The sequence below is a fragment of the Amyelois transitella genome, chromosome 19, assembly GCF_032362555.1.
Source record: "Amyelois transitella isolate CPQ chromosome 19, ilAmyTran1.1, whole genome shotgun sequence".
Taxonomy (NCBI): Eukaryota; Metazoa; Arthropoda; class Insecta; order Lepidoptera; family Pyralidae; genus Amyelois; species Amyelois transitella.
This window is the reverse complement of record NC_083522.1, coordinates 7,521,795-7,541,924: the sequence shown is the minus strand read 5'-3', so window position 1 is coordinate 7,541,924 and position 20,130 is coordinate 7,521,795. Positions and strand designations below refer to the sequence as shown.

The 20,130-nt window shown below is 38.8% G+C and overlaps 1 protein-coding gene across 1 annotated transcript; it reads right to left on the bottom strand.

Annotated features, from left to right (window-relative positions):
• Positions 1-99: 99 nt before the first annotated feature.
• Positions 100-20,037, bottom strand: LOC106132766 (DNA replication licensing factor MCM4). Its single transcript, XM_013332291.2, has 17 exons — positions 19,747-20,037; positions 19,081-19,176; positions 18,490-18,653; positions 17,922-18,086; positions 17,135-17,233; positions 16,370-16,502; positions 15,663-15,905; positions 11,760-11,988; positions 11,073-11,267; positions 10,651-10,827; positions 9,600-9,687; positions 8,515-8,675; positions 7,946-8,066; positions 7,181-7,287; positions 1,344-1,478; positions 776-986; positions 100-285 (listed from the first exon to the last, which is right to left on the bottom strand). The coding sequence occupies exons 1-17, from the start codon at positions 19,877-19,879 to the stop codon at positions 190-192; spliced, it is 2,553 nt and encodes an 850-aa protein (XP_013187745.2). The 5' UTR covers positions 19,880-20,037; the 3' UTR covers positions 100-189.
• Between the last annotated feature and the right edge of the window lie 93 nt (positions 20,038-20,130).

Genomic DNA, 20,130 nt, shown 5'->3' with positions numbered 1-20,130 from the left:
GTAATTACCACTTCTAATATGACAAAGACTTCTATAGTCTATATTATTCTGAATTCTATGTAAGCTGGTACAAGTCGCTAGTAAAATTAAAACACTGTCTAAATGGGTTTTTTTTATTGAAATTTAATAAAGATCAACTTAATTTCAAATGCTTAATTGTTACAACATGTATCATTTCCGAATTCAGTTTCAACACAGTCTGATATGCGTGTGGCTGACCACGGTGACTTTCCCCTCGTCTTGCAGGTCACGCAGCGCCTCGTCCAGTTGTTCACGCGAAACCGTCTGCAAAAACATGAAATTATATTACCCTCCCACCCAAGCTAAATTTTGTATGTACAATGTTTTTCACAGAAAATTTTCAGTGGTTTTTGGAGAAAATATACTAGCACATTGACCCAAAGATTGACTGGAAGAGATTGCATTAGCGATTTTGTACCATCTCTGTCTGTTTTGTATGTTTTACTCTTACATTGCAATTAAGAGTTTTATCTATATTATATTTTATCTATCTAACTACTTGTGTGGGTATGGTATCGACCCACAACACAGAATAGCAGCAGTTAAGTATTGTTCATCGATAGGACTGCTTATTTTGTTTTCTGCTGATACTATTTTAATGTCACACTAGCTTCGAAGTACACTATGACCTTAGACCAAGAAGTCATCGAAGAAACTTACAATTTGCGAAGTAGAATTGATCACCTGCAGACTCTTGGAGTGGGTGATATGAGAGTATGCGGACATAGATCAAGAAGTCGTCAAAGAAACTCACAAATTGCGAAGTAGAGTTGATCTCCTGCAGAATCTTGGAGTGTGTGACAGTATGTGGCTTGTTGTATGGCTTGATGAGTTCCTTGAGAGCGGCCACGAGGTCCGCCCGCCTCCTCCTGGCGGCTGCTCCGAGACCCGTAGTGAGGATTCCCACGTCGATGCGACCTGAAGCCGGGTCCGTCGCCGATTGTTTTAGAGCTTCGCGGTGTAATCTGTAAAAAAAAAACAACTTTCGTTACAGAAATGCACTTGTAGATGCATATAGACTTTTTGGGGAATTCGAAAACGGGGAATGAACCTACGGTCTGCTTAAATTGCCATCTATACAGTACATAGCGATTTTTCAGGAAATCACGCACCACCAAACACTTTGTGCAGTGCAGCTTTTATCAATATTAAATATGGGTTAGGTTTTCCTACAAAGGTAAGGGAGGTCAGACGGGAGTCGCTTCATATATAAATCTGGCTGACATAATCTAGAATCACGATGTAACTGAGATTAACGTTATAACGAAAAAGAATTCATAGCTTAGCAAATTTCCGATACATTTTCTAATCACATTATTTACCTGGCAGCCTCGTTAACGTCGGAGATTTCGACCACAGGGCTGAGTCTCAGTCGCGCGTATGCCTCAGCAAGTCTTATGAGAGACTCCAGCTGACGCGGATAAGCCGAGATCTGACCGCGACCGCTGCCTACCCTTCTGTAATTGCAGAATTAAAAAAAAATAATTAACCCTTTGACCGCCGTGGACACCTTTAGGCGTCCAGCGGAAACTGTCTTGAGACGCCGACGACTTCTTAAGTAGCCGAGATTCGTATCACATTCAAACAAAAAAAAACTTTAATACTAATCTTATTGAAATAATATCGATAGGTAGCTTGATTATTCGTCAAACTTTGGTTTAACCGAGGCGGAATGAAGAAAAAATATAAAAACACCCATTTAAAGCTTAATTTACAATTACCTAAAATTTTATGAAAATACACTATCAAGTAGCGCCAACGACACCTTTAAGTGTCGCGTAGTGATGGGAAATTGTAGTTTTTTTACAAGTACCTACATTTAATGTTCCTTATGTTATTGTAGTGGGTATTCATTGAAGCATGTTTCTATTGCTCTCAGTTATATGAGATCTGAACTAGTCGTAGTACTGTCATTGCCTAAATATGGAAGAAGAGAGGCCATCTTCGCCGTCGATATTATTCGGATTCTCAAGTAGTAAAAGAAAGTATAGAGAAACAGAAAATTCTAATAATAAGCAGACACAAACAGAATACACTATTACAGACACTATGGTGTACAGAAAAACTACAAAAGAAGGAAATATTTCTTATTCTACTCGTCATTTGCCCGATGTTAATTTCGACGATAGAAGACCGTCCGATAAAAGGAATGAAGACTTTGCAAGGTTGGTGGCTTTTGAATTAGAGCGTTTGCCGGAAAACAAACGTTCAAATGCATATCCGCAAATTTTAAATCTTATAAGATTGTTGAGAGGGGACCCTGATTTGGACCAAGTCATAGAATTTGTACCAATCCAAAGTGAAAGTGAAGGAGAAGAAACGGAAGAAGAACAATCAATACCACTCAATATAGATCTGTAATAATTGTTAATCGTCGGTAATAAATAAATATTAATGTTGTTGAAGTTTCGTATACAAGAGTGTTTTATATTAATTAATATTATTATATATAATAATAAATAATAATATATTAATTTCCTAAACCTCTAAATATTTAGCATCATAAATAATTATTAAGTAACGAAATTATTCATCTTTTTCGTAAAATCTCAATATTATAATTATATACCTTCATTTTATCGATAAAAATTACGGACGTTTCTAGATAATTTTACAATTAACGTCCCCTATACGCCACGGACACCTTTAGGCGCCCGCTTGTGACGTCAGAAGCGAAAGCAATTTATCGACTAGTGCTTGCAAGATGTGGGTAGAAAAATAAAAAAAATATATCGAAATACCCGTGAATCATTTGTTGGTTTATATTCATATTGTATGTAGCATTTCCTGTGGATAAAATTAACTTTACGATGGAAAATGACGATCTTATTGCAATTCTGGAAGGAGTGGAGATGTCGAACAATTTATTGCTATTTCTGATGAAGATTCAGATCTATCAGATTTTGAGGTAAGTTTCAGTAATTACTTACACTCGTATTCATAAAACTTGTCAAATGTTTAATAAGCCTTCTTTAGCTAAAGTATGTTTTGTCCTTACCTCACATTTAAAAATTTTACATTGAAAGAAAGTGACAAAACGTACTTTAGTTAAAATAGGCTTATTAAACGTTTGATAATTTTATTGAATAAGGAGGTTATAAATTAATAGCTACATATATGACTTTTACTTTTTTCATTATACCTACTTAATGTAGAAGTGTTTTTTAGGACTAGACTACTGAGGAAAGTCAAAACATTTCTGCTGGGGAATATAGTTTTCAATGGTCGTCCGAAGCCTTCGAAATTAAAAACGAGCCGTTTGATGATTTTTTTAGCGGTATTTCGCCGTCAATGATTTCGTCGGTCTCATCAGAATTGGATATTTTTTTACATTATTGCAATGAAGCTTATGTAGAAAAAATTGTTGAATTTACTAATAGTTACCAGCAATATGTTGTTAGACATATTGATATAAAACTTCATTCAAGATTAAAAAATTGGTATCCTGTAACAGTTCCTGAAATGTATACATTTTTCGCTGTGTGTATGCTAATGACAAGAAACAGCCGGAATACGATTGAAGAACACTGGTCTACTAACCCATACTTGCATTCCGGCATATATGGTAGTCTTATGTCGAGAAACCGGTTTTGTACAATTTTAGGCATGTTGCATTTCTGCCAACTAGGCCCTAGGACTAAGGAAGAAACTATATTGTCAAAAATTATTTACCCAGTAAATCATGCTCGTCAGACATTTAAGAATAGTTTTATACCATACGAAAAAATTTGCATTGACGAAAGTATTGTACCATTTAAAGGGCGACTTCTTATTAAACAGTATCTTCCCAAAAAAAGAAATCGTTTTGGTATCAAGCTCTTCGTTTTATGTGATGTGTTGTCGGGAATAATTTTGGATTTTATTGTATACTGCGGCAAAGACACGGAATTAACACATTTTGATAATTTAGGCGCAAGTGGCTCAGTAGTTGCAACACTTCTAGAAGAATATTACGGTGTTAATAGGAAATTATACATTGACAATTGGTATTCAAGTCCAAAATTGTCTATATTTTTAAAGCAACGAAGTATACATACATGTGGTACAGTAAAGCCGAATAGAAGCGAAATGCCAAAATTTAAGAATTTAAAGAAAGGAGATAGAGAAGCTTTGTATTCTGACCCTATAATGGCTATGAAATGGCGTGATAAAAAAAATATACATATGTTAACAACTATTCATAAAGACGAAATGGGGCCAACAGAAAAAATGGACCTAATGACTGGTTTGCCTAAACTGAAGCCTGAGTGTATCATTGACTATAATAAAAATATGGGTGCCGTGGATGTCTGTGATATGATGTTAAGCGGTCTACAATGCATAAGAAAAACCATTAAATGGTATAAGAAACTATTTTTTCACATCCTAGACTTACATTTGCTGAATTCGTATCATATCTTTAAAATAACTTGCAAAGACGATTTTAGCCCTAGTTTCAGGAAATACCAATTGGTATTAATAGAACAGCTTGTTCAGAAATATGGTGAGCAATCAGTTCATAAAACATTACCGTCTACATCTCGTGCCTTAGAACAACCTACGCGATTCTTGCCCGGAGACGGAGCTCGACATATGCCTTCATACGTTCCCAAACAAAAGAAACTTCTATGTAAACTTTGTGCTCGATCTAAAAAACGACGCACCACCAGATACATGTGTGCAGTGTGTACAGTGGCACTTTGCGTAGTTCCATGTTTCCAGCTTTATCATAAAAAAAAAATAATTATTCATAATTTTTATTTTTTGTTGGTGTTTAGTGGAGTGCCTTAAGCATCTAGAATTGAAAAAGCTCGGAATCCAATTACTGTCAACGAATTATTATGAAACCTGTTGGATTGTATTGTTGATAAGGTATATTAAAATGTTTACCAATTAAAAATCGTTGCTTTTTATTTAATAATAAAATAAATAAATTAAGGCATATAATATAATACATTACGAGCTCAACTAAGTAATGTAGTGTAAAAATCGTGTTATAAATACATTTCTATTATATAATATTAAAGAGTAATAGTATGAAACAATAATTGTAAAAAAAAAAGTTTATAAAAAATATTTATTTAGTTCGCCTCTCATACATGCTTAAAAATGATTAAACTTCAATTATTCCGTTTTCGTCACTTTCTTCTACTTCACTTATTTTTAAGACAGGAGATGCATTAAAACAACTATCACCATTGCACTGTGAACACGCTGAAGTGCAGTATAAACCACTTTTTCGACATCCGCAAGCATTACCACATCCTTTTTTACAATTACAAAATAACATTTTAAGTAAATTATCTGGAGCTGGCGATTGTTTCATCAGTATTGGTTCAAGTTTATCAGAAACGTACCTCCAACCCCAATTTTCAACAGAAATATTATTACCTAACCATATCTGCACTTGTAAATATACTCTTTTCAAATGTTCAAACGCTGCATCAGACGTAGGTGGAAGAGATGCCAATTGAACACCGGTTTTTTTGGCTGTACCCTTTAGAAAAGAATTAAACCTCAATATATTTAAATCTTGGACTTTTTTGGGAGCACTGTATAATTCCAAAATACATGCAACGCCAGCTTCAAAAATTCTGTCAGGATCTGCATCAACATTTTTAAATACTTCAGCAGCCCCATGTAAACTCTTGCATTTTTCGAAATTTTTAGGAACTTGTTTTTGCCTCTATTGAAAAAAGCAGACGTTGTATCGCAACCAGTGAAAGCGTGTACGAAAAGAATATGCTCTTTACATTTCGGTAATGTATTTTCTAAGCTTTTTGATGAAAAAAAATTCTGTACAACATTTCCTCGAGGTGGCTTTTGAAAATAAATTTCACGGTCGTTTGGAGTTAGTGCAGTTAATAGAACTAGTAGGTACATCAATATCTTCAGAAACTATAGTAACATTTGTTGACTGCTCCTTGCTTCTACGGCCCTTTTTGACTACCTGGTATCTATGAAAGATGTTTTCTAAAATGTATTTTACTTAAATTATGAATATTTTATAAAAATATTTTGATTTAAAATGGAAAAAATTGACAATTTCTTGAAATTAGTGTCAAATTAAGAAAAACAAAAAAGCAACGAAAAAAAATTGGTAAACTTTTTAGTAATTTATGTATAAAACATAATGCAGAAGGTCTCACATTAATACATGGACAGTAATTGGAGTCCGAGGTCAAACTCCCCAAGCACTCCACTAGTTGTTAAGTAAGACAATACATTTTTGACTTTTATTTATATATTTATTGATTTGGTTAGCAAAGGCCTACAAATCTATAATGGAACAAAATACTTTTTTTATGTAAGTGGGTACTTATATAGGTAAAATTGGTTTTGTCTTTATTCAAAAAAAGTGTTGCGATGTCAAAATTTGCTGTACCTACTGGTGTAATGTGATCAAATTTTCTGCTGGAACTAATTAGATAAAATTACACTACTAAGTAGGTAATCGAAATTTACCGCTATCATAATTTTATCGTGCTCGTGGACAACACTATCGATTTAATAAATTATCTCCGAAAAGATACACCACTGACGCCACGGACGACTAAAGGAGTCGCCTAGTGATGTGAAAAATCGATGTCATTGAAATCATTTAAAAGGTTTTTTTTATGTGTTTATATATTTGAATTGCATTATTTTTGGTTAAAATCAAGTAATATGTATTGTTTGATGTTTATGTGTGGTAACGGGAAAAATTAAACAAGGAATAAATAAGGTTCGTTTTTTTTTTAATATTTTTTCGATAACTATTTACCCAACCCTATCCTCAAAGTGCCGCCGTTTTCGCAAAAAGTACCCGTGGCGTCGGTGACACGTTTGTCGGTTTTGCTTATGGCGGTCAAAGGGTTAAAGGATATGAAGGCTTAACTTGACTCTCGTTGCGCATGCAAGTATGTTTTGAAAGATTCCTTACTGCCGTTAAAGTAAATACTTCACTCGCCCGCTCAATAATAATGGTCAAAAGGCGCGCCTCTTGCTCCTCCAAAGTGGGGAGAATGTTACCTGATTTAACACCAAGTGAAAGAAAAGAATATAATTTTACTCCCTCCCACCTGAATCAGATCCCTTACTGAATTACCGCTCAAAAAATCGATAATTAAAAGCTGCTGATTCTGGCAGCTGGAATTCTAATGATCCTAAAATTTTTTAGTGATGACAGTTTAATAATCACCTCATATCGACGTAGGCGTCTATGAGCCGCTGTTGCGCAGCTTCGCTGAGAGTGGGCTGCACGTGCTCCTTCGCGAACGCTATGTAGTCGCGCATCAATGCCATGTCCTGAAATATTATATATTAATGCGAAAAATGGAATCAAAGGTACTACAACTACACAGGTACTATACAGCGACTTGCCGCTTTGTTACTTAATTATCTTGTTCCTTTATAGTATACCGGTGGGCTGGATGGGATCCCTTCATGGGATAAGTCCGCGAGTGTAAGTGATTTCTAGACGAACGTATCTTGATCAAATTTAGGACGTCTTGGCAAAGGGTCAGGTCAAGAGTACCCGAAACCGTCGAGCTTGCATGAAGAGAGCTATGAATGTGGATGAAGCGAAGGAAATATGCAGAGATCGTGGCAAGTGGAAAGATGTAGTCTCTGTTTACCCCTCCGGGAAAAAGGCGTGATTTTGTGTATGTTTATACATACGTAAGTGATTAATTTCTTTTAAAACTATGATTTTTGTCTTGTAACTCAAAATTTATGTGCAATAAAGCTATTACAAACAAACTATTAACTCAAGAAATGACAGGTGTTAGCGCTCTAACGGAACGCAATGCCGGGGAATTAACGAAAGGAGCGGGGGGCGCCACAGCGTGCGCACACGCTATAGTATAAGACAATATAGTGTTTTATAATCTACAACGAAGAAGACAAATTGATAGTGTTTTGACAAAAAAAAAGATTTTTTTTTATATTAATAAATTTAAATTACCACAACATCCTCGTCGATGATCTCCATAGGGTCTTTGTAGTACAGTGACACGAGGTGAGAGGCCAGGCGACGGTCGAACATCTCGTCTTGCGGGTCCAACACCAGGAATATCAGATCGAATCTGTCAAACGATAAAACAATTGAATTGATTCTTTCTTCGTCTTTAACCATAGCCTCGTGTCTTATCTTCATAAATAACATCGCGATAAAAAGATCAAATAAGTTTTGAACTGTGAAGAAAACCGAAAAATATAAAAATAGGATCACTCCATCTCTTTCTCATGAAAGTCGTAAAAGGCGACTAAGGGATAGGCTTACATACTTGAGATTCCTCTTTTAGGCGATGGGCTAGCAATCTGTCACTATTTGAATCTCAATACCATCATTAAGTCAAGTGGCTGAGCGTGGCCTTTCAGTCTTTTGGTGACAGTTGGTAAGGCTGCAAAGGTATAAATGTGATTATATGTTATATATATATGTCTGCCACGACCAACATTCACCGCCATTAGTTTTGCTACCAACACGCCTTAACCATTATATATTTGTATGGTCAGTCTTTACTGATATACCTGGACATCAATGTATGTGGCAGTTGGACATTCTCCACAATCGTCTTGTTCTTATTCCACTGGGATTCTGCTGGGTTCGCCGCTGCCAAGATGGAGGTGCGCGCGTTCAGTTGGCAGATGATGCCAGCTTTTGCTATTGAGAGGGTTTGCTGTTCCATCACCTGCAGATAAATGTCGAGGCTGTATCATGACTCACCCAATCCAGGATCATGGTATGTAGCGGGAGCGATGATTCGGCCCGACCGCCACCATAGGGAAGATCTTCCGCCAGGCTAGGTTGTATATATAGCTCCAATCCGTGAAATCTTTGCTTGCGCGATTTAGGGTTTTCGCTGTTTTTTGATTGATAGCGTCGCGTAATTTTATTTTTTACTAGAGGCCGCCCGCTACTTCGTCCGCATGGAAACCCTATCAATCCCGCGGGAACTCTGGGATAAAAAGTCTATGTGTTATTCTGGGTCTTCAGCTACCTACATACCAAATTTCATGGTAATCGGTTCAGTAGTTTTTGCGTGAAAGAGTAACAAACATCCATACATCCATACAAACTTTCGCCTTTATAATAGTAGTAGGATTCTTGTGACCTCCTCTCCAGCAAGGTGAAGATGTAATCTGGACTTACGCCCGGAGAAAGTTATTCAATTATGGCTACAGCATTTAGAGCGTCAGTGGTCGTTTCGGTAAGGTTAAAAGCGTGATAACGTTTGTTACCGCTTCTTCTGCACTGACGCCTTGGAAGCGGCAGTAAAATTAGTTTTAAGTAATTTATTTGACGTGAACCAATGTTGTGAAACCAAAAGATTTGACAATTATTAAGCGATATGATAGTATCCTATAATAATGAATAAAAATTTTGAATTTGAATTTGATATACTGGAAGGGAGTGCTAATGACTGGTAATGAAGGGAGTGCTAATGAATGATGGTTGATCAAAAAGCGTACCTCGGACTTTATATAGAGGTGAGGTTGTCCAATGCTATAGAAGATGTATTCAATTCATTGGCCATGGAATGAATAATACTTACACTATACAACTCTGACGGCCAAAATATTTAAGAAAAGTTAATAGAATGAGAATAACTAACTTCATGCAACACACTGCGAGTTGAGTCATTCATTTTGTCAAACTCGTCGATACAGCAAATCCCGTTGTCGGCCAGTACAAGGGCGCCTCTGTAATAAATGAAATTTTATTTTGATTCGAAATATTCATTATACAGATATAACATTATAGTCACCGATTTTTACCAGTAGACATACATACATATAGTGACGTCTATATCCCTTGCGGGTTAGATAGAACCAACACCTTGAAAAGACTGAAAGGCCACTTTCATCTGCACGGCTCCATGATGGGGTTGCTAGCCTTCAAGAGGAATCCCAAGTTTATAAGCATAATCCCCCTTAATCGCCTTTTACGGCATTCATGGGACAGATATGAGAGTTGTTATAATCTCGAAGTGGCGCAATCATTTGCCACAACTCTTGCATACTTCTGTTGTTTCTTTTAGACATATGCTTTTGAGAGAGCATTTGTAATGAAATATTTTGTTTGGAGGCGCGCAGCATCGTTCTCTCCATTTATTACGAACTAGCTTTGCCGCAGAGCTGCGCTCATGTGGGAACCTCCAAAAAAAAGAAGGCTATCTTACTTCCGACGTTAATTCTATATCTGTGCCAAATTTCGCGAGAATTAATTCAGTAGTTTTTGAGTTTATTCATTAAAAACATACAAATCCATTCTCTTTATAAATAGTGTGGACAAGCTTGGACTTTTTTCTTTTATCTCTGCTGTATCCACATTCATCAATCCTTATTTAAAATCTAGAAATTTCCCTTGACATTTGGCACACACTGCGTTTTTTTCTTTTTTAAATTTCAAAAATTGACGGCCTCTGTGGCGCAGCGGTAGTACGCTTGTCTGTGTCACCGGAGGTCCCGGGTTCGAATCCCGGTCAGGGCATGATGAGGTCTTGGATGTTTATCTATATAAGTATTTATTATAAAATAAAGTATCGTTGAGTTAGTATCTCGTAACACAAGTCTCGAACTTACTTCGAGGCTAACTCAATCTGTGTAATTTGTCCTGTATATATTTAAAAAATTAAAAAAAAAAAAAAAAAAAACAGAACGTACGTCTGCAACACCAGCTGCCTGGTGTCGGGGTCCTTGGTGACGTAGGCGGTGAGCCCCACGGCCGAGGAGCCGCGCCCCGACGTGTACTGCGCGCGCGGCACCAGCGCGTGCACCCAGCGCAGCAGCTGCGACTTGCTGGTGCCCGGGTCGCCGCACAGAAGGATGTTGATTTCTGATCTGTTATACATACATACATACATAATTATAGTCACGTCTATAGCCCTTGCCGGTTACAGAGCAGACGGTCTTATAAGACTGACAGGCCACGTTCAGCTGTTTGGCTTTATGATAGAATTGAGATTCAAATAGTGAAAGGTTGCTAGCCTGTCGCCTTTTTTTAATAGATATAGTGATCTAAGTGAATAAATTCTACCTATGCGAAGTTCTCTCTGTTTGTGCATTAAGTTTGAAATTTAAGTTACCTGAAGTGTGTTCTGCCTGCAGCATTGAAGTTCTTCTTTGTTCCCCCGAGTAATTGCAACAGCACTCCTTTCTTGATATCCAGATTTTCGTAAATGGAGGGTGCTACAGCGCGGGCCAGCCGCTCGTAAGCATCAGGTTGGGACGCCAATGCTTTGAACAGTTCTACACGCTCTGGGGGGAAGCGATGCTCCTTGCTGGAAAACAATATTTGAAATAACATATAGTCATGTCTACATTCCTTGCGGGGCTGGAATCTTGGAAAGACTGAAAGGCCACGTTCAGTTGTATGGTTTAGTGATGATTTTGAGATTCAAATAGTGAGGTTGCTAGCCCATCGCCTATAAAAATTTCAAATTAATAAGCTAGTCCCTAGTCGCCTTTCAGAATATTCATTGGAAAGATATGGAATGGTCCTATTCTAAACCAAGTCTCAGGTTTATTTAACTAAGGCTAATATTTATATTATATTTAAAAACAGGTGTAATATATAGTTTTTTTATTGTAGTGTATGGAAGTATAATCTTGGCTTGTCGGATGTGTAACCATGATGCAAATTCACAAACAAGGTTCCGCTGCGTAAAAACTTAACATACCCAAACCGCTCCTACCAAGCGGCGTAACACATTACACTGCAGTGTTTTCTTCAACAAAATTTTACAGCTATTTTTACAGTTTGAAACACTCACCCCTCCTCAGTTTCCAGCAGCCTGTCGCTATGGACCTTGGCGTAGTGCAGGGCGTCGATATGTGTGCGGTGGAGAGCCTTCAGCGTGGCCTTCCTGGGGTGCAGGCTGGCGGGCGCGGCGCGGAACACGCCCGTGACGGCCACGCGCTCGCCCGCCGCCGCGCCCTCCACCAGCGCCCCGTGCGCCATCACGCTCACCGTGGCCGGCGTGCGGCCCGCCGGCATGTCGTCTGGGGGGGCGTTACATTGTAAATTGTGACGTCAATTAGTGATACCTTGTATCCAATTTTGAAAATAAATCTATTCTATTCTATTCTAATCATAGAAGAGTGGAGAGAGTATTGCCGGAAGGCGGACCGCAGGGCCTGATACACTTTTGTGGAGTGTTGGGGGTGACCAAAAAGGTTGAGTTGGGTTTGGGGTGCTACCGGGAACACGAAAAGATGGGAGAGAGAGAAGTTGTAAATGTTAAGTAGTTCCGTTTTATCCCACACAATTTTTTTTCGTTAACTTCATGAATAAGCGCAGATTCAGAAACTTTTTGACATTTCCTAAACAGAGAGGAGTAATCTGCGAGTAATCTAAGACTGTTTATTTTCACGACATCTATCTAAATGTGGACTAGTTCTGTCACCAGTAAGCCACACAAATCTAATAAGTTTTACCTTATTTGGCGACTCCTGCAGCTTGACCAGCTGTTTGTCAGTAAAATGGGATCTGTTGTGTATCAGTTGGAAGCAGTGAGCCGTGTTGCAATGACCACAATGCGCTAGTTCAAGAACTCATCCTTGTTCTACCAGTTGTTTATTATTCTCACCTGGCGACTCCTGCAGCTTGACCAGCTGTTTGTCAGTAAAATGGGATCTGTTGTGTATCAGTTGGAAGCAGTGAGCCGTGTTGCAATGACCACAATGCGCTAGTTCAAGAACTCATCCTTGTTCTACCAGTTGTTTATTATTCTCACCTGGCGACTCCTGCAGCTTGACCAGCTGTTTGTCAGTAAAATGGGATCTGTTGTGTATCAGTTGGAAGCAGTGAGCCGTGTTGCAATGACCACAATGCGCTAGTTCAAGAACTCATCCTTGTTCTACCAGTTGTTTATTATTCTCACCTGGCGACTCCTGCAGCTTGACCAGCTGTTTGTCAGTAAAATGGGATCTGTTGTGTATCAGTTGGAAGCAGTGAGCCGTGTTGCAATGACCACAATGCGCTAGTTCAAGAACTCATCCTTGTTCTACCAGTTGTTTATTATTCTCACCTGGCGACTCCTGCAGCTTGACCAGCTGTTTGTCAGTAAAATGGGATCTGTTGTGTATCAGTTGGAAGCAGTGAGCCGTGTTGCAATGACCACAATGCGCTAGTTCAAGAACTCATCCTTGTTCTACCAGTTGTTTATTATTCTCACCTGGCGACTCCTGCAGCTTGACCAGCTGTTTGTCAGTAAAATGGGATCTGTTGTGTATCAGTTGGAAGCAGTGAGCCGTGTTGCAATGACCACAATGCGCTAGTTCAAGAACTCATCCTTGTTCTACCAGTTGTTTATTATTCTCACCTGGCGACTCCTGCAGCTTGACCAGCTGTTTGTCAGTAAAATGGGATCTGTTGTGTATCAGTTGGAAGCAGTGAGCCGTGTTGCAATGACCACAATGCGCTAGTTCAAGAACTCATCCTTGTTCTACCAGTTGTTTATTATTCTCACCTGGCGACTCCTGCAGCTTGACCAGCTGTTTGTCAGTAAAATGGGATCTGTTGTGTATCAGTTGGAAGCAGTGAGCCGTGTTGCAATGACCACAATGCGCTAGTTCAAGAACTCATCCTTGTTCTACCAGTTGTTTATTATTCTCACCTGGCGACTCCTGCAGCTTGACCAGCTGTTTGTCAGTAAAATGGGATCTGTTGTGTATCAGTTGGAAGCAGTGAGCCGTGTTGCAATGACCACAATGCGCTAGTTCAAGAACTCATCCTTGTTCTACCAGTTGTTTATTATTCTCACCTGGCGACTCCTGCAGCTTGACCAGCTGTTTGTCAGTAAAATGGGATCTGTTGTGTATCAGTTGGAAGCAGTGAGCCGTGTTGCAATGACCACAATGCGCTAGTTCAAGAACTCATCCTTGTTCTACCAGTTGTTTATTATTCTCACCTGGCGACTCCTGCAGCTTGACCAGCTGTTTGTCAGTAAAATGGGATCTGTTGTGTATCAGTTGGAAGCAGTGAGCCGTGTTGCAATGACCACAATGCGCTAGTTCAAGAACTCATCCTTGTTCTACCAGTTGTTTATTATTCTCACCTGGCGACTCCTGCAGCTTGACCAGCTGTTTGTCAGTAAAATGGGATCTGTTGTGTATCAGTTGGAAGCAGTGAGCCGTGTTGCAATGACCACAATGCGCTAGTTCAAGAACTCATCCTTGTTCTACCAGTTGTTTATTATTCTCACCTGGCGACTCCTGCAGCTTGACCAGCTGTTTGTCAGTAAAATGGGATCTGTTGTGTATCAGTTGGAAGCAGTGAGCCGTGTTGCAATGACCACAATGCGCTAGTTCAAGAACTCATCCTTGTTCTACCAGTTGTTTATTATTCTCACCTGGCGACTCCTGCAGCTTGACCAGCTGTTTGTCAGTAAAATGGGATCTGTTGTGTATCAGTTGGAAGCAGTGAGCCGTGTTGCAATGACCACAATGCGCTAGTTCAAGAACTCATCCTTGTTCTACCAGTTGTTTATTATTCTCACCTGGCGACTCCTGCAGCTTGACCAGCTGTTTGTCAGTAAAATGGGATCTGTTGTGTATCAGTTGGAAGCAGTGAGCCGTGTTGCAATGACCACAATGCGCTAGTTCAAGAACTCATCCTTGTTCTACCAGTTGTTTATTATTCTCACCTGGCGACTCCTGCAGCTTGACCAGCTGTTTGTCAGTAAAATGGGATCTGTTGTGTATCAGTTGGAAGCAGTGAGCCGTGTTGCAATGACCACAATGCGCTAGTTCAAGAACTCATCCTTGTTCTACCAGTTGTTTATTATTCTCACCTGGCGACTCCTGCAGCTTGACCAGCTGTTTGTCAGTAAAATGGGATCTGTTGTGTATCAGTTGGAAGCAGTGAGCCGTGTTGCAATGACCACAATGCGCTAGTTCAAGAACTCATCCTTGTTCTACCAGTTGTTTATTATTCTCACCTGGCGACTCCTGCAGCTTGACCAGCTGTTTGTCAGTAAAATGGGATCTGTTGTGTATCAGTTGGAAGCAGTGAGCCGTGTTGCAATGACCACAATGCGCTAGTTCAAGAACTCATCCTTGTTCTACCAGTTGTTTATTATTCTCACCTGGCGACTCCTGCAGCTTGACCAGCTGTTTGTCAGTAAAATGGGATCTGTTGTGTATCAGTTGGAAGCAGTGAGCCGTGTTGCAATGACCACAATGCGCTAGTTCAAGAACTCATCCTTGTTCTACCAGTTGTTTATTATTCTCACCTGGCGACTCCTGCAGCTTGACCAGCTGTTTGTCAGTAAAATGGGATCTGTTGTGTATCAGTTGGAAGCAGTGAGCCGTGTTGCAATGACCACAATGCGCTAGTTCAAGAACTCATCCTTGTTCTACCAGTTGTTTATTATTCTCACCTGGCGACTCCTGCAGCTTGACCAGCTGTTTGTCAGTAAAATGGGATCTGTTGTGTATCAGTTGGAAGCAGTGAGCCGTGTTGCAATGACCACAATGCGCTAGTTCAAGAACTCATCCTTGTTCTACCAGTTGTTTATTATTCTCACCTGGCGACTCCTGCAGCTTGACCAGCTGTTTGTCAGTAAAATGGGATCTGTTGTGTATCAGTTGGAAGCAGTGAGCCGTGTTGCAATGACCACAATGCGCTAGTTCAAGAACTCATCCTTGTTCTACCAGTTGTTTATTATTCTCACCTGGCGACTCCTGCAGCTTGACCAGCTGTTTGTCAGTAAAATGGGATCTGTTGTGTATCAGTTGGAAGCAGTGAGCCGTGTTGCAGTGGCCGCAATGCGCCGGCTCGGGCACCCGGCCGCGCTCCAGCTCGGCGGTGGCGGCGGCTCCGCAAACGGCGCACTTGAAGAACGCTTCCCGCATTTCCGGCACAATGGCGGATGTGCGGATTACCATGCCCGTAATTGTGACCAGTTGGTCGATGTCTGTAAAAAAGAAATATATATATATATGATGAAAATGTGTGAAATTGCTAAGATATATGTATATAAAAGTAATGTAGTCGATATCAACCAATGTTGTAAAACCAAAAGATATGAATTATAAAGTGATTTCAGAGATTATTTATTCAGAATAATGACAAAAATTTTGTTTTTTTTTAATATGTTAAAAATAATTTAACTGAATATATCTTTTCCAAGGAAGTCGTAAAAGGCGACTAAGGGAATGGGTAATAAACTTGGGACTCTTCTATTAGGTGATGGGTTAGCAACCTGTTACTATTCGAATATCAATTCTATCATTCTCACGATTGAGCGTGGCCTGTCAGGCTTTCAAGACTGCTGGATCTATCTTCACCGCCAGGGATATGGACGTGATTATATGTAACCATTAATGTTTAATCGTTTCAATGCTAGTTTCAACAGTGGGAAATAAAAAACATAGGTACCTTCTGGGTTAAGATCCCTCATGTGTCGTTTGGGCGCATTGAACGGCCGCACTTGTATCTGGTGCTCCAGCACGGCGGCCGGGTACTTCTCGAAGAACATCTCGTTCACGGCCGCGTCGAAAGCTGGTACCACCTGAATTATTGATAAAGTTTGTTACTTGGATGTAATGGAACTCTCTTGAGCTGTATTGCGTCTCTCTTCACACTATGGAGCAACTATTGTAGTACCTCATGTCCTATCCTTTGGAGGTCCTTTCCTCCAATAGGAGCACATTCAACTAGTGCAAGCTTCACACGCTTGTCTACTTTATAAAAAGTCCACGTCTATATCCCTTGCGGAGCAGACAGTGCCAACAATCGTGAATAGACTGAAAGGCCACATTCAGTTTAAGACTAAATGATGGAATTGAGATTCAAATAGTGACAGGTTGTTAGCCCATTGCCTAAGAGAAGAATCCCAAGTTTTTAGCCTTTCTCATAGTTACCTTTTACGACATCATCTTATTAGCCTTTCTCATAGTTACCTTTTACGACATCCATAGAAAAGATATGGAGGGGTCCTTGTCTGGCAGCAAAAAAAAGCAGCTTCACTTTCAAACCAGATTACACGTGATTATATTGTTACTGCATAACACTCTTTTCAAAACGTCTACCCTGCAAGGAGTACCTAAAGATGTGGTAAAACTACTTAGCTGGCTATATTTATTTTTTGACACTTTCTTCCACCTTAAATAATATTAGGACTACAATGTTGATAAATGTTACCTCTTGTGGATAACACACAAGTTGCCTGTGCAGCTTGGCGTCAAAGGTCTTCACATGCTCGCAGTCCACATCCAAGAATGGTTCTTCTAGTGTATGGATCTAAAACACAAATAGTTATACAATGTCATCTGATGACGTCCAATGAAAATGCTGCAGTGTAGATTGTTCCGCCGCTTCTTCTACACATGCGCTTTGGAAGCGGTAGTAGTTATAATTAGATTTAAGTTATGTGACGTCAATAAGTGATACCTTGTATCCAATTTTGAAAATAAATCTATTCTTTTCTATTCTAATGTCTTTAATGTTAGTTATTCTTCTTCCTTCTGGCTTTAGACCCAGATGCATCCTCACCACTCAGGAAAGGAGTATGGGGTATGCCTTCAACCATGAACCCGGCGAGTAAGGTTTTTACACTAAGTGATTTCTGACTTCTGCAACATTTGCAGGGTCTATATTAAGTAACCTTACTCATCCCATTGCCTGAATGTGCAGTTTTTCTAACGATGTTTTCCCTCACCATAAGAGCATTGGCTAATATTAAAAATCACTGCTTACGAAATATCTTTGGAGGTGGCCTGTCTCCTTCTGAGCAGTAGAATGGACTTTTTGTGACTGACATGAATGCCTATTGTTATTTGTAAAAACCTCTTAAAATTATCAAGGTTAAAAGTGGCTCCCAAGCTCGGAAGCAACATTAGTATATACAGTCAACCACGCATGGAACTCTATGACGCGTTAATAGAGGCGAATGTGCAATGGCTTACACACTCATACAATGAATAATTACCTCTTCCAACTTCTGCTCATACAGTGGTTCATTAGTGACTGCATCGGGCTCCACATATCTTTGTATGAATTTGACGAACTTGTCGCGACACTCGGCGATGGCCACATCCGTGCCCCACACCACCAGTTGGGGCTCGCCTGATGATTCAGCAGCTGCTTCTTCCCCCTAAACGAAAAATGAGAACCAATTGGGATCTTTCTCTTTTGTTTCAGACTAATGAAAATGTATAGTTTCCTTCCTTATTAATACTGTTTAAAATCTAATAATTCATGAGGTACAAGCTGCTTAGGGATGTGTTTGTTAACAACTAGCTTTTCCGCGGGGCTTTGCTCCCATCAGAAATTCCAGGAAAAAAGGATTCTATGTCATTCCTGAAGGTCTATTTTATATCTGTGCTGAATTTCGTGAAAATTAGTCCACTAGTTTTTAAGTTTATTTGTTACAAAAATACAAATCTAGTACTAGTGTAAATGTGGATATTTATTTCAGTTAAGTAAAATTAATGAATTTGTTCTGGATAAGATTATGATGCTCATAAATACACAAAGATTAAATATAAATATCTTACATGTCTGGTGGGTGTCGGAGCAGGCACATGTCTCCCTGCAGCTTGACCTCTAAGATCTGCCCTTTGCCTAGCTGGAGTCATGGCTCCCCTCATGAGGGAGCGAGGAGTGCTAAGTGAACTGGGAGTGCCATAGTTCAAAGGCGAACTTAGATCAATGTCAGTCCCTGGTAAAATAAAAAAAAATCATTTTTCAGATAAAATTTTATTTATTTTTTGCTTTTGAGGAAGATGCTAACTAACGCTAAAGAATTATTGATGAAATATGTCCCTGATACTTGGTTGTTTTTTAAATCTACATAAAAATATTTAACAATTTATCATCTGTTTGGTCCAATCCTACTGGCAGAGAAAATTTATAGCATAAAGTTCACTTTATGTACTTTTTTCTAAGGACTTATGATTTGGAGGAATTTATTAAGATTAACATTTATATTTCAAGAGTTATACAGTTAAAAGTATTTTTAATTAAAGGTAATTGTGAAGTTGTTTTTGAAAAAAACAAAATTGAACAGTTTTCTATTTGCTTTCATATTAACTATATATCAAAATGATACATGATTGAAAAGCTTCACAATAATAAAAAACTCTTACCCAGTGGACTGGATGCTAAGGCACGAGCAGGTGATGTGCCAGGAACTTGAGCACCTGGGGTACGTGGAGTGCCACGAGGGGTGCCAGGAGTGCCATCTGAAAGTATAATCAGTACCCTTTTTTCTTCATTATAGCTTTTTGATATACTATTTATTTATTTCATATAAATAAAGTAATAATGAGAAAGATGAAAAAATTAAATATTGTTTATTTGGAACAAAATTTAAAGAAAACAAAATATACAATTTGCAAGGTCTCCACTTAGCAAATGTCACAGTGATGAATGATGTAAAACTTTGTAAGAATCAAGTAGCCAAGTTTACTTCCTGTTTTCCTCATGGACCAACAGATATGCACAACTTGTTGTACTTAAACTAACTCAACCATAGTTTATCTAAACTTTCACATTAATATTATTACTGGATCCATTTTAATAAAATTTTGCACATACATAAAAAAATAATGAAGTTTTATTAGGGAAATTCTAACGGGAGCGAAACTTCATCACAATGCCAGTAATAATAATAATAAATATATAAGACTGTATGATTTTATTATGTAGCACCTAACCTGAAAGAAATTTATATTTATTTCCAAAAGATAGCAGTGTTCTACCTTTACATCATATATGTACATGTAATATTTGATTATCTACGATTAACCTACTATTTGATGGTGTTCCCGTGGACCGTTGTGGAGTTTCCGGGACAACAATTTGTTGCGAAGACCGGGTTCTACGCGAAGGTGTTGGTGCCTCAGATGAGGCACGCGACGACGGCCGTTTTGCAGGAGTTGACATTATCACTGTATAATTATGGTATTAACACTATATAGTTAAGAAACAACAATAATAAACAAAATTAATGATAATTTTAAGTATTTTAAAACAAAAACTAAGATGAAGTTTCCACTTTACAATGTTTTGCTTTTGTTTGCGTCATTGGCGCGAAATTTCCGTTTTCATCTGTCACTTACTGTCATAACAACATTGACGTTTTGTTTTTTTTAAATGCTCTATTTTGACGTGGCCTTTGCTATTGGGCAATAGAC